We start from the raw sequence: 13,603 nt of genomic DNA, 5'->3' as shown, positions 1-13,603 counted from the left end.
CATTCTAACTGGCGTGAGATGGTATCTCAATGTGGTTTTGATTTGCATCTCTTTGATGACCAGTGATGATGAGCATTTTATCATATGATTGTTGGCCTCATATATGTCTTCTTTTGTAAAGTGTTTTTTCATATCCTTTCTCCATTTTTGAATGGGCTTGTTGGGTTTTTTTCTGTACATCTGTTTGAGTTCTTTGCAAATTCTGGATTTCAGCCCTTTGTCAGATGGGTAAACTGCAAAAATTTTTTCCCCATTCTGTTGGTTGCGGATTCACTCTAGTGACTGTTTCTTTTGCCGTGCAGAAGCTGTGGAGTTTCATTAGGTCCCATTTGTCTATTTTGGCTTTTGTTGCCAATGCTTTTGGAGTTTTGTTCGTGAAGTGCTTGCCTACTCCTATGTCCTGGATGGTTTTGCCTAGATTTCCTTCTAGGGTATTTATGGTGCCAGGTCTTATGTTTAAGTCTTTAATCCATCTGGAGTTAATTTTAGTGTAAGGTGTCAGGAAGGGGTCCAGTTTCTGCTTTCTGCACATGGCTAGCCAGTTTTCCCAACACCATTTATTAAACAGGGAATCCTTTCCCCATTGCTTGTTTTTGTCAGGTTTATCAAAGATTGTATGGTTGTAGATATGTTGTGTTGCCTCCGATGCCTTTGTTCTGTTCCATTGGTCTATATCTCTGTTTTGGTACCAGTGCCATGCTGTTTTGATGACTGTAGCCTTGTAGTATAGTTTGAAATCTGGTAGTGTAATGCACTCCACTGTGCTTTTTTTTTTTTGTTTTTTTTGTTTTTTTTTTTTTGCTTAGAATTGACTTGGCTATGCGGGCTCACTTTTGGTTCCATATGAAGTTCATGGTGGTTTTTTCCAGTTCTGTGAAGAGAGTCAATGGTAGCTTGATGGGGATAGCATTGATTCTGTAAATTACTTTGGGCAGTATAGCCATTTTCACGATATTAATTCTTCCTAACCATGAACATGGAATGTTTCTCCAACTGTTTGTGTACTGTCTTATTTCGTTGAGCAGTGGTTTGTAGTTTTCCTTGAAGAGGTTCCTTACGTTCCTTTTGAGTTTTATTCCTAGATACTTTATTCTTTTTGTAGCAATTGTGAATGGCAGTTCGTTCTTGATTTGGCTTTCTTTAAGTCTGTTATTGGTGTAGACGAATGCTTGTGATTTTTGCACATTGATTTTATATCCTGAGACTTTGCTGAAGTTGCTTATCACTCTCAGGAGTTTTTGGGCTGAGGTGATGGAGTCTTCTAGGTATATGATCATGTCATCTGCAAATAGAGACAATTTGGCTTCCACCTTTCCTATTTGAATACCCTTTATTTCTTTTTCTTGCCTGATTGCTCTGGCTAGAACTTCCAGTCCTGTATTGAATAGGAGGGGTGAATGAGGGCATCCTCGTTTAGTGCCAGATTTCAAAGGGAATTCTTCCAGTTTTTGCCCATCCAGTATGATATTGGCTGTTGGTTTGTCATAAATAGCTTTTATCACTTTGAGATACGTCCCATCGATACTGAGTTTATTGAGGGTTTTTAGCATAAAGGGCTGTTGAATTTTGTCGAATGCCTTCTCTGCATCAATTGAGATTATTATGTGGTTTTTGTTTTCGGTTCCGTTTATGTGGTGAATTACGTTCATAGACTTGCATATGTTAAACCAGCCTTGCATCCCCGGGATGAATCCTACTTCATCATGATGGATAAGTTTTTTGATTTGCTGTTGCAATCGGCTTGCCAGTATTTTATTGAAGATTTTTGCATCTATGTTCATCATGGATATTGGCCTGAGGTTTTCTTTTCTTATTGGGTCTCTGCCGGGTTTTGGTATCAGGATGATGTTGGTCTCATAAAATGATTTGGGAAAAATTCCCTGTCTTTGGATTATTTGGAATAGTTTCAGAGGGAATGGTACCAGCTCCTCTTTGTGTGTCTGGTAGAATTTGGCTGTGAACCCATCTGGACCTGGGCTTTTTCTGTGTAGTAAGCTCTTAATTGTTGCCTCGATTTCTGACCTTGTTATTGGTCTATTCATAGTTTTGGCTTCCTTCTCGTTTAGGCTTGGGAGGACACAGGTGTCCAGGAATTTATCCATTTCCTCCAGGTTTACTAGTTTATGTGCATAGAGTTGTTTGTTATATTCTCTGATGATGGTTTGAATTTCTGTGGAATCTGTGGTGACTTCCCCTTTATCATTTTTTCTTGCATCTGTTTGGTTGTTCTCTCTTTTCTTTTCAATCAATCTGGCTAGTGGTTTGTCTATTTTGTTGACCTTTTCAAAAAACCAGCTCTTGGATTTATTGATTTTTTGAAGGGTTTTTCGTGTCTCAATCTCCTTCAGTTCAGCTCTGATCTTAGCTATTTCTTGTCTTCTGCTGGGTTTTGAGGTGTTTTGATCTTGCTCCTCTAGCTCTTTCAATTTTGACGATAGGGTGTCAATTTTGGATCTCTCCATTTTCCTCATATGGGCACTTATTGCTATATATTTTCCTCTGGAGACTGCTTTAAATGTGTCCCAGAGATTCTGGCATGTTGTGTCTTTATTCTCATTGGTTTTGAAGAACTTCTGTGTTTCTGCCTTCATTTTATTGTTTATCCAGTCAACATCCAAGAGCCAGTTGTCCAGTTTTTATGAAGCTGTGTGGTTCTGTGTTGGTTTCTGAATTCTGAGTTCTAACTTGATTGCACTATGGTCTGAGAGACTGTTTGTTTTGATTTCAGTTGTTTTGCATTTGCTGAGGAGTGCTTTACTTCCAATTATGTGGTCAATTTTAGAGTAGGTGTGATGTGGTGCTGAGAAGAATGTGTATTCTGTGGATTTGGGGTGGAGAGTTCTGTAAATGTCTATCAGGTTTGCTTGCTCCAGGTCTGAGTTCAAGTCCTGCATATCCTTGTTGATTTTCTGTCGTGTTGATGTGTCTAATATTGACAGTGGAGTTTTAAAGTCTCCCACTATTATTGTGTGGGAGTCTAAGTCTCTTTGTAAGTCATTAAGAACTTGCCTTATGTATCTGGGTGCTCCTGTATTGGGTCCATATATATTTAGGATCGTTAGCTTTTCTTGTTGTATCGATCCTTTTACCATTATGCAATGGCCTTCTTTGTCTCTTTTGATCTTTGTTGCTTTAAAGTCTATTTTATCAGAGATGAGAATTGCAACTCCTGCTTTTTTTGCTGTCCATTTGCTTGGTTAATCTTCCTCCATCCCTTTATTTTGAGCCTTTGTGTATCCTTGCATGTGAGATGGGTTTCCTGGGTACAGCACACTGATGGGTTTTGGATTTTTATCCAATTTGCCAGTCTGTGTCTTTTGATTGGTGCATTTATTCCATTTATATTTAGGGTTAGTATTGTAATGTGTGAATTTGATACTGCCATTTTGATGCTAGTTGGCTGTTTTACCCATTAGTTGATGTAGATTCTTCATTATGTTGATGCTCTTTAGCATTTAATGTGATTTTGGAATGGCTGGTACTGGTTGCTCCTTTCTATGTGTAGTGCCTCTTTCAGTTGCTCTTGTAAAGCAGGCCTGGTGGTGACAAACTCTCTGAGTACTGGCTTGTTTGCAAAGGATTTTATTTTTCCTTCACTTCTGAAGCTCAGTTTGGCTGGATATGAAATTTTGGGTTGAAAGTTCTTTTCTTTAAGGATGTTGAATATTGGCCCCCACTCTCTTCTGGCTTGTAGTGTTTCTACCAAGAGATCTGCTGTGAGTCTGATGGGCTTCCCTTTGTGAGTGCCCCGGCCTTTCTCTCTGGCTACCCTTAGTATTTATTTTCTCCTTAATTTCAACCTTATTGAATCTGACGATTATGTGCCTTGTGGTTTCTCTTTTTGCAGAATATCTTTGTGGTGTTGTCTGTATTTTCTGCATTTGAGTGTTGGCGTGTCTTTCTAGGTGGGGGAGATTTTCCTGGATAATGTCCTGAAGATTATTTTCCAGCTTGGATTCATTCTCTTCGTCACAATCTGGTACATCTATCAAACGTAGGTTATGTCTCTTCACATAGTCCCACATTTCTTAGAGACTTTGTTCATTCCTTTTTCACCTTTTTCTATAATCTTGGTTTCTCATTTTATTTCACTGAGTTGATCTTCAACTTCTGATATTCTTTCTTCTCCTTAGTCAATTCGGCTGTTGAAACGTGCATGCTTCACGAAGTTCTTGTATTGTGTTTTTCAGCTCCTTCAATTCATTTGTATTCCTCTCTAAGTTATCCATTCTTGCTATCATTTCCTCAAATCTTTTTTCAAATCTATTGTCAAGGTTCTTAGTTTCTTTGCATTGATTTAAAACATGTTCTTTTAGCTCACAGAAGTTTCTCATTATCCACCTTCTGAAGTCTAATTCCGTCATTTCATCACAGTCATTCTCTGTCTAGCTTTGTTCCCTTGCTGGTGAGGAGTTTTGGTCCTTTGTAGGAGGCAAGGTGTTCTGGTTTCAGGTGTTTTCCTCCTTTTTGCGCTGGTTTCTTCCCATCTTTGTGGATTTATCCACCTGTCATCTGAGTAGTTGCTGACTTTTTGATTGGGTCTCTGAGTGGACACCGAGATTGTTGATGATGAGGTGTTTCTGTTACTTGGTTTTTCTTGTACCAGTCTAGCCCCTCCACTGTATGACTGCTGAGGTCCACTCCAGGTCCTGCTTGTCTGGGGTGCACCTATAGCAGCTGCGGAACAGTGAGGGATGCTACTAGTTCTTTTTTCTGCTATCTTTGTCCCAGAATGATGCCTGCCAAATGTCAGTCTTATGGATATAGAGGGGTCAGGGAGCTGCTTGATGAGACAGTCTGTAATTTAAAGCAGCTCAAGTGCTGATCTCTGAGCTCTGTTGTTCATTCAGGGCTGTTAGGCTGCTACATTTAATTCTGCTGCAGCAGAACTCATTAAAAAACCCTTTTTTTCTCAGATGCTCTGTCTCGGGGGGTTGGGGCTTTCTCTGTGAATGTCCACTGCGCTGTCCTGCCCAGCGAGGAGGCAGTCTAGTCACTATTTGCCTGCTGAGGCTCCGCCTTGCTGGTGTGAGGTCTGCCCTGTTGCTGCAGGCTCTGCCCTGCTGCTGCCATCTTCGCCCTGCTGCCACAGGCTACACCCTGCGGCAGAGTCTCTTTGTTGTGGCGGGTTGCCTCAGCAATGGCAGGCTGCATCAGCAATGGGCATGTACCTCAGTAGGGGTGGATTGCCTCGGTAATGGTGGACGCCCCTCCCCCACTGAGCTGCACCATCCTGGGTTCAGCTGTGCCTGCACTGAAACTCTCCACCCAGAACATTTGGAATTGCCGTTTTGTTTGTTCCACTGTGCTACCCCAAACGCCGTTTCCCTGGAATCTCCTGGCCTGGCTCACTGTCCAAGTCCCGTTCAGTCAGATAGATATGCCAATCTGCCCTCTCAAGTTTCAGATTGTCAGTTCAACAGGGCACCCGGACCAGTGTGCTTTGTGCAGAGTGCTGTGGAGCGCCGCTGCACTACAACGCCGGCCGCCGGCTGCACCGACTGCCAGGTCAACAGCCAAAACTTCTGCCTGGTGTCCCACGTCTCTTTCATACCTGGGAATTTCCCCGTTCTGTGGGCAACAAAGATCCATCTGGAAATGCGTCCCTGACTCACCCTCTGCGCGTTCACCGAGAGCTTCAATCCTGGGTTGTTCTCACCGTGCCATCTTGAGTCCCTCCCTTCTCTTCTTTTTCTTTTTCCATCTTGGTCAGAGTTAGGTTGTCTTTAGTTTAAAATAATTTATTAGAATATTCTTGAGAGTTTCCTTGTAACTATGAAGCAAAACCCTGTAACAAATATAAAAAAAACATAAAGCAACGAATTAAGACATACTACCAGAAAAATTCGCTCATACATAAAGAAAGACAAAAGGAAAGAAAGAACTTATAAAACAAGCAGGAAGCAAATAACACAATGGAAGTTTTAAGTCCTTACCTGCCAACAATAACGTTGGCAGTAAATGGAATAAATTATCTAATCAAAAGACCTAGAGTGGCTGAATGAATCAGAAAACAATTGGGAGGTCGAGTTGGGCAGATTGCCTGAGGTCAGGAGTTGAGACTAGCCTGACCAGCATGGAGAAATGCAGTCACTACTAAAAATACAAAATTAGCTGTAAGTGGTGGCATATGCCTGTAGTCCCAGCTACTCGAGAGGCTAAGGCAGAAGAATAACTTGAGCCCAGGAGGCAGAGTTTTCAGTGAGCCGAGACTGTGCCATTGCACTCAAGCCTGGGCAACAAGAGCAAAACTGCATCCAAAAAAAAAGAGAGAGAGAGAGACCCAAGTAGACTTTGTGTACAAGAAAGTAATTTTACTGATAAAGACATAAAACAGACTAAAAAATAAGGAATGAAAAAATACATTCTATGCAAATGAAAACCAAAACACAGCAGGCATAGTCATACTTAAATCAGATAAAATAGATTTCAAGCCAAAAACTGTAAAAAGAAACAAAGAAGGTTATTATATAATGATAAAGGGGTCAATTCAGCAGAGGATATAATAATTGTAAATATATATGCACCCAGCACCAGTGCACAAAGATATATTTAAGAATATTAGCACAACTAAAGAAAGAGGTAGATCCCAAAATAACAATAGGTGTGGACTATAACACCACACTTTCAACATGGGAAAGATAATCTAGACAAAAAAATAAACAAAGAAATGTCAGACTTAATCTGCACTATAAAATTAGAGGACCACATTTACAAAACATTTCATTCAAAAACTGCAGAATACACATTATTCTCCTCAGCACATGCAACATTTTCCAAGACAGACCATATGTTAGGCCACAAAGTAAATCACAACAAATTTAACAAATATTAAGATTATATCAAGTATCTTTTCTAACTACAATGGAATAAAATAATAGAACTAAATAACCAGAATTTGAAAACTACACAAATACATGAATATTAAACAGCATGCTCCTGAATGAGCAATAGGTCAATGAAGAAATTAAGAAGGAAATTTTTAGTTTCTTTAAACAAATGAAAATGAAAGCACAACATACCAAAACCTATAGGACACAGCAAAAGCAATACTAAGGAAAAATTATAGCAATAAATGCCTAAGTCAAAAAAGTATAAAAACTTCAAATAAACAACCTAAAAAATGCACTTCAAAGAAGGAGAAAATCAGGAAAAAATCAAACCTTGAATTATAAAGATCAGAGCAGAAATAAAATTGAATCTGAAAGACAATACAAGATATCAATTAAACAAAAAGTTGGCTTTCTGAAAACATGACAAAAATTTACAAACGTTCAGCTAGACTAAGAGAAGACCCAAATAAACAAAATAAGAGATGAAAAATCAGACTAGGCTGTGGGGCACAAGGAGAGGGAGAACATTAGGACAAATAGCTAATACATGTGGGGCTTAAAACCTAGATGACAGGTTGATAGGTGCAGCTAACCACCATGACACATGTATACCTATGTAACAAGCCTACACATTCTGCACTATGTCCTGGACCTTAAAGTAAAATTTTAAAAAAGAATAAAAAATGAGACATTGTCAGTCATACCACAGAAAATAAAAAGATCATCACAGATGATTATGAGAAGTGCCAATAAATTTATAAGCCTAGAAGAAATGGGTAAATTCCTAGACACATACAACCCACCAAGATTGAATCACAAAGAAATAGAAAACCTGAACAGACCAATAATAGGTAATGAGATGGCAATAGTAATAAAATGTCTCTCATCAATGAAAACCCCAGGATCTTGTGGCTACACTGCTGAGTTCTACCAAAAATTTAACGAAGAACTATTACAAATCCTACTCAAAGCATACTAAAAAATCAAATGGGAGAGAATGCTTCCAAACTCATTCTGGAAGGCCAGCCTTATTCTGATACCAAAACCAAAGACTCCCCCAGAATAGAAAATTATAGGTCAATATTACTAACAAGCATAGATACAAAAATCCACAATAAAGTACTAGCAAACTAAATTCAACAACAAATTTAAAAGATCATTCACATGATCAAATAGGATTAATCTTAGGGATGCAATGATGGTTTGACATACACAAATCAATAAATGTGATATATCACATAAATATAATAAGGTACCAAAATTATATAGGCATTTCAATAGATATCAAAAAAATTCAGTGAAAGTTAACATCATTTCATGAGAAAAACTCTCAACAAACTATAGAAGGAACATACCTCAAAAGAATAAAGGCCATATATGACAAACACAGCTAACATCATATTAAATGGGAAAAACCTGAAAGCCTTTCATCTATGACCTGGAACAAGACAAAGATGACTGCCTTCACCACACACAAAAAACTAGTTTCATGGTGTACACGTGTGGGCTTGTACATAAAAATATTGCATAATGCTAGAATTTGGGGCTTCTACTGAACTCATCATCCAAATAGCTAATATAGTACTCAGTTGGTAGTTTATCAATCCTTCCTCTCTTCCTCCCCATTTTTGGAAATCCCAATGTCTATTGTTTACATCTTTATGTTTATGTGCACTCATTTTTTGCCTCCTGTTTATAAGTGAGACCATGCAGTATTTAATTTTCTGTTTCTGCATTCGTTCACTTAGGATAATGACCTTCAACTGTATCTATGATGCTGCAAAAGGCATGATGTTATTTTATTTTATTTTATTTTATTATTTTATTTTATTTTATTTCATTTTATTTTATTTTATTTTATTTTTATGGCTGCATAGCATTCCATGTTTCTTTCACCACTTTTATTAAACATAGTCCTGGAAGTTCTAACAAGAGCAATTAGTTAAGAGAAAGAAACAACACCCACATTGGAAAGGAAGAAGTTAAATTGTCTTTATTCGCAGATAATATAATTTTTTATATTTAGAAAAAATATAAAGACCCCAACAAAAACATATTGGAACTAAGAAACTGATTTTGTATATATAATCAACATATAAAAATCATTAGCATTTCTAAATGACAACTGTGAAAAATGTAGAAAAAAAATAGAGAAAGCAATCCTTTTTACAATAACGACAAAATATAAAATACCTGGAAATAAACTAGGCCAAGGAAGTGAAAGATGTCTGTGATAACAGATAGACAACATAAAAATAGAAAATAATCCATGTTAATGAGTTGGAATGATTAATTGTTAAAATGCCCATACTACTCCCAGTTGCCTACAGTGACATAAACACAATCTCTGTCAAAATACCAAAGGAATTCTTTATGGAAACAGAAAACAAACAGTCCTAAATTTCATACGGAGCTAGAAAAGGATCAGAATGGCCAAAGCAGTCCAGAAGAAAAAGAACGAAGCTGGAGGCATCAAATTACCTGACTTCAAATTGTACTATAAACCTATGGTAACCAAAACAGCATGGTACTGACTTATGAATAGACATCTAGACCAATGAAACAAAATAGAGAACTCATAAATAAATCTATGCATTTATAGTCAACTTATTTTCGACAAAGGAGCCAAGAACACACATTGTAGAAAGAATCGTCACTGTAACAAATGCTGTTGGGAAAACTGGGTATTCATACGCAGAAGAAGGAAACTAAACACATCTATCTCTCACCATATACAACATTCAAATAGAAATGGATTAAAGACGTCAATCTAAGACCTGAAATTATTAAGCTACTAAAAGAAAACTTTGGGAAAATCTTCAGGACATTGATCTAGGCAATGATTTCTTGAGTAAGACTTCAAAGCACAGGGAACCAAAGGAAAAATTGTAAAGTGAAATCACATCAGCTGAAAAGCTTCTGCACAGAAAAGGAAACAAACATAAAATGAAAAGACAACCCAGGTAACAGGAGAAATTATTTTCAAGGTATTTAACTACCAAAGGATTAATAACAAAATGTGTAAGATATTCCAACAACTAGTAAAACATCAAATAATCTGACTTAAAAATGGGTAAAAGAGCTAAGTAGACATTTCTCAAATTAAGACATACAAATGGACAACAAATATATAAAAAGTGCTCTAAATTGCTAAGCACCAGGTAATTATATATCAAAATAGTAATGAGATATCATCTCACTACAGTTAAAATTGTTATTAACAAAAAGAAAATGTAAAAATGTTGGTAAGGAAGAAAGCGTTATGCTGGTACATTGTTAGTGGAAATATAAATTAGCATGGCCATTATGAAAAACAGTGTGGTGGTTCCTCAAAAAACCAAAGTCAAAATTCCATAGAATCTGGCAGTCTGACTACTGGGTATATATCCCAAAGAAAGGAAATCAGCATATCAATGAGCTATCTGCACTCACATATTTATTTGCAGCACGGATCACAATAGACAAGATAGAGAATCAACGTAAGTGTCCATAATAAATGAATGCATAAAAATGTGATATATATACATATATATAATGAAATATTATTCCACCATAGATTAAGATTAACCTAACCCCTATTTAACTTTTCAGATATGTTAGACAATATATTGTTTTTATTGTACACCTATTTGGTTTATTTTCCTAAAACATATAACTGAAATCATCTTACTTGATATGGCAATCTAATATTGTTGATAATTTTCAGAATTATAAGATAGTGTGAAAAAACTGTAACTCACCAAAAAAGGACACAAAATAATTTTAAAAGACGTCACATTATGCGAACTACATAAGGTTTGTTAAATATTGTATTAACATTCAAAAATAACTCTTTAAGCATAAAATAAGCTACTATTTCTTCAAAGTAAGGTCTCCAAATTTAAAATGTGCCTACACAATGCTTTGTAGGAACACTTAATATAAGAATTCTCGAGTGTTTATGCATATACAGAGAATTATATCTCTGAGTTATGCATATACAGAGAATTATATTTCTGTGTTATGTGATTGGATAGAGGTGTGTATTTCGAATTATGAGTCTGTGGATAGGAATTTCTGGAACTGCACATAGAATATATAGTTTTGTGTATGTATATGTGCTTGGAAATATACATATATATATATATATATATATTTGTGTATGGTCGTAATGAATTCATGTCTCCATAAATGTATACACATGGTATTTCTATGTTAATTCTTGTGTATGCAAAGAATGTGAGGAATGTCTGAAAGATGGAAAACAGATGGAGCAAGAGAGTTGAGGGGAGGAGCTAGAGAGCTCCAGGGATCCAGAGAGGAGAGGCAGGAAGAGAGAAAAGGCCACCTACAGGCTCCACTGTTGTGAATTTTGGAAAGGAAAGGAGGAGCCCAAGAGGACTCCCAGGAAATGACAGACAAAACAGCTCTATGTTTCGCAAGAAGGGAAGGCATCAGTACTAAAAGGAAACTAACATGATAGTCTTGTGCAGAAACGGGGCAGAGACTACAGCCACTGCAGCAGAGACTGGTCCAAGCCCGATGTGGCTGAGGGGCCGCCTCTGGACGCAGGGAGGCGCAGAGCCATCCAGCCAAGCGGTGCGGACGCCACACTGCAGCCTTACTCTTTGCCTGCCTCGCCGCGATCCTACACACACTCCTCATCTACTGATCCTACCCTCACAGCTCTTGCAAGCACTCACTCAGCCGGTCGCCTGCAGATTCTTCTTTGCCACAGATTAATAACAGAGGCAGCAGCCAGGTGTCCGATTTGGGCACGTGAGGTTCCCGATCTCCGGCGGTGGACTCAAGGCAGGGCAAGGCCATTAGTGGGCACCAGAATGGAGAGAGGGATGGAAAAGAAATCAGCAGGAGATAAGGGGTGGAAGTAGGCGCCAGGCAAAAGTGGGGTGCGGGAGTGCAGTGGACAACAGGAAAAGGGGGAAGGAATAGCAGCCAGACAAGGATTTGAAGGTGAGCGCCAGGAAGCAAGGGCGTGGGAACCAGGAAAGGGGTTAGGGTAGGCAGGGAGGATTGTGGACAGTAGCTGGGGCACTCAGGGCAGGAGGGCAGTGGGTGCCGGTGAAAGACGCTTTGCAGGGGATTGGGAGTGGACGCCAGTGGCAGTAAGGAGCTGGGGAAGGGCAGCGGGCTCCGAGCTGGGAGGAGGTGGTCCAGCCACTTCTACAGACTTCCTAACCCCAGCCAGCTCTACCCCACCACTCCTGCCCTTCTCCACAGCCCAGAGGAACATAAGAGGGAGAGCAGGGCAGGCATGCAGCCAGGATTTCCAGCATTGCTTCCAGGCTCCTGGGGAAAACTTAGGCACTAGTGCAGAGTACGTCCAGACATGGCCATAGGGAAAAGTTTGCCTTATGGCACGCTGGATATGTCTCTCTTTCCTCTCTCCTCCCCCAGCAGGCATGAAGACTCCCAACACACAGGAAGCCGAAGGGCAACAAACCAGGGCAGCTGCAGGACGGGCCACCGGGTCTGGAAACATGACAAAGAAAAAAGTCTCCCAAAAGAGGCAGAGAGGCAGACCTTCATCCCAGCCCCGCAGGAACATCGTGGGCTGCAGAATTTCTCACGGATGGAAGGAAGGAGATGAGCCCATCACCCAGTGGAAAGGAACCGTTCTGGATCAGGTGCCTATAAATCCCTCTCTTTATCTGGTGAAATATGATGGAATTGACTGTGTCTATGGACTGGAACTTCACAGAGATGAAAGGGTTTTGTCTCTTAAAATTCTTTCCGACAGGGTGGCATCATCTCAAGTTAGTGATGCCAACCTTGCAAATACCATAATTGGCAAAGCAGTGGAACACATGTTTGAGGGAGAGCATGGTTCTAAGGATGAATGGAGGGGGATGGTCTTAGCACAAGCACCTATCATGAAAGCCTGGTTTTATATTACCTATGAGAAAGATCCTGTCTTGTACATGTACCAGCTTCTAGATGATTATAAAGAAGGTGATCTCCGTATTATGCCAGAATCCAGTGAGTCTCCTCCAACAGAGAGGGAGCCAGGAGGAGTTGTAGATGGCTTGATAGGTAAGCATGTGGAATATACCAAAGAAGATGGCTCCAAAAGGATCGGCATGGTCATTCACCAGGTGGAAGCCAAGCCCTCTGTGTATTTCATCAAGTTTGATGATGATTTCCATATCTATGTCTATGATTTGGTGAAAAAGTCCTAACTGTTAGCGTAAAATTTGCCACATATGTGGAAACAAATGTATAATTCCTAGACATGCAAAAAATGTTGCTTTTCAGTGTATTGAAAGCTTAAGGATCCCTCATAACCCAATATTTTGCCAGCATTAACTGTTGTTTTACTCTACAAAATACAAACTTGTGTGTACATGACATGCTGTGTGTAAGCACTTTGTCTTGTTGAAAAGATTGGGTGTGATTGGTAGATGGGGGATGAAAGGAAGGAACAGCTGTCAATTTCGGCTGCGAATAAAGTTCAGCTAGAATCATAATCGGTCATCTAAAAATGGCACCGGATTTAGCTGGTCTGGTCTGGTCTGGTCTGAAGGGGGCAGGGGAAGGAACTAGAGATTGGCTGTTGGATGGGAAGAAAGGAGGAGGTGACCGTTAGGAAGAGGTGGGAAAGGGCCAGAAAGGGACAGGCTACTTGGGGGTAGGGATGACTTATGTGGAGGAAACATCCACCTGGGAAGGGAGTGACGAATAACAGAGGGAGAGTGAGATCTTAGGGCTTAGAGGAAAAGAGACAGAATAAATTGAATAGAGAGGAACACAAAGAAGCATAGAAGCGATCC

General features: G+C 39.3%; 1 protein-coding gene across 3 annotated transcripts; it reads left to right on the top strand.

Annotated features, from left to right (window-relative positions):
• Positions 1-11,127: 11,127 nt before the first annotated feature.
• LOC100392421 (spindlin-2) lies at positions 11,128-13,181 on the top strand. 3 transcript variants are annotated; one of them, XM_078362582.1, is made up of 2 exons: positions 11,128-11,786; positions 12,234-13,181. In XM_078362582.1, the coding sequence occupies exon 2, from the start codon at positions 12,236-12,238 to the stop codon at positions 13,010-13,012; it is 777 nt and encodes a 258-aa protein (XP_078218708.1). In that variant the 5' UTR covers positions 11,128-11,786; positions 12,234-12,235; the 3' UTR covers positions 13,013-13,181. The 3 variants fall into 3 exon arrangements, with proteins under 3 accessions (XP_078218708.1, XP_017824237.3, XP_078218709.1); XM_017968748.5 differs by having other exon boundaries at positions 12,231-13,181; XM_078362583.1 differs by having other exon boundaries at positions 11,391-11,624.
• The last annotated feature ends 422 nt before the right edge of the window (positions 13,182-13,603 follow it).

This window comes from Callithrix jacchus, chromosome X, assembly GCF_049354715.1.
Source record: "Callithrix jacchus isolate 240 chromosome X, calJac240_pri, whole genome shotgun sequence".
In the NCBI taxonomy this organism is placed as follows: domain Eukaryota; kingdom Metazoa; phylum Chordata; class Mammalia; order Primates; family Cebidae; genus Callithrix; species Callithrix jacchus.
This window is presented reverse-complemented; position numbering and strand designations above follow the sequence as displayed.

Coding starts and splice junctions, on each gene's coding strand:
- LOC100392421 (XM_078362582.1), top strand. CDS start 12,236: ATGAAGACTCCCAACACACAGGAAGCCGAAGGGCAACAAACCAGGGCA.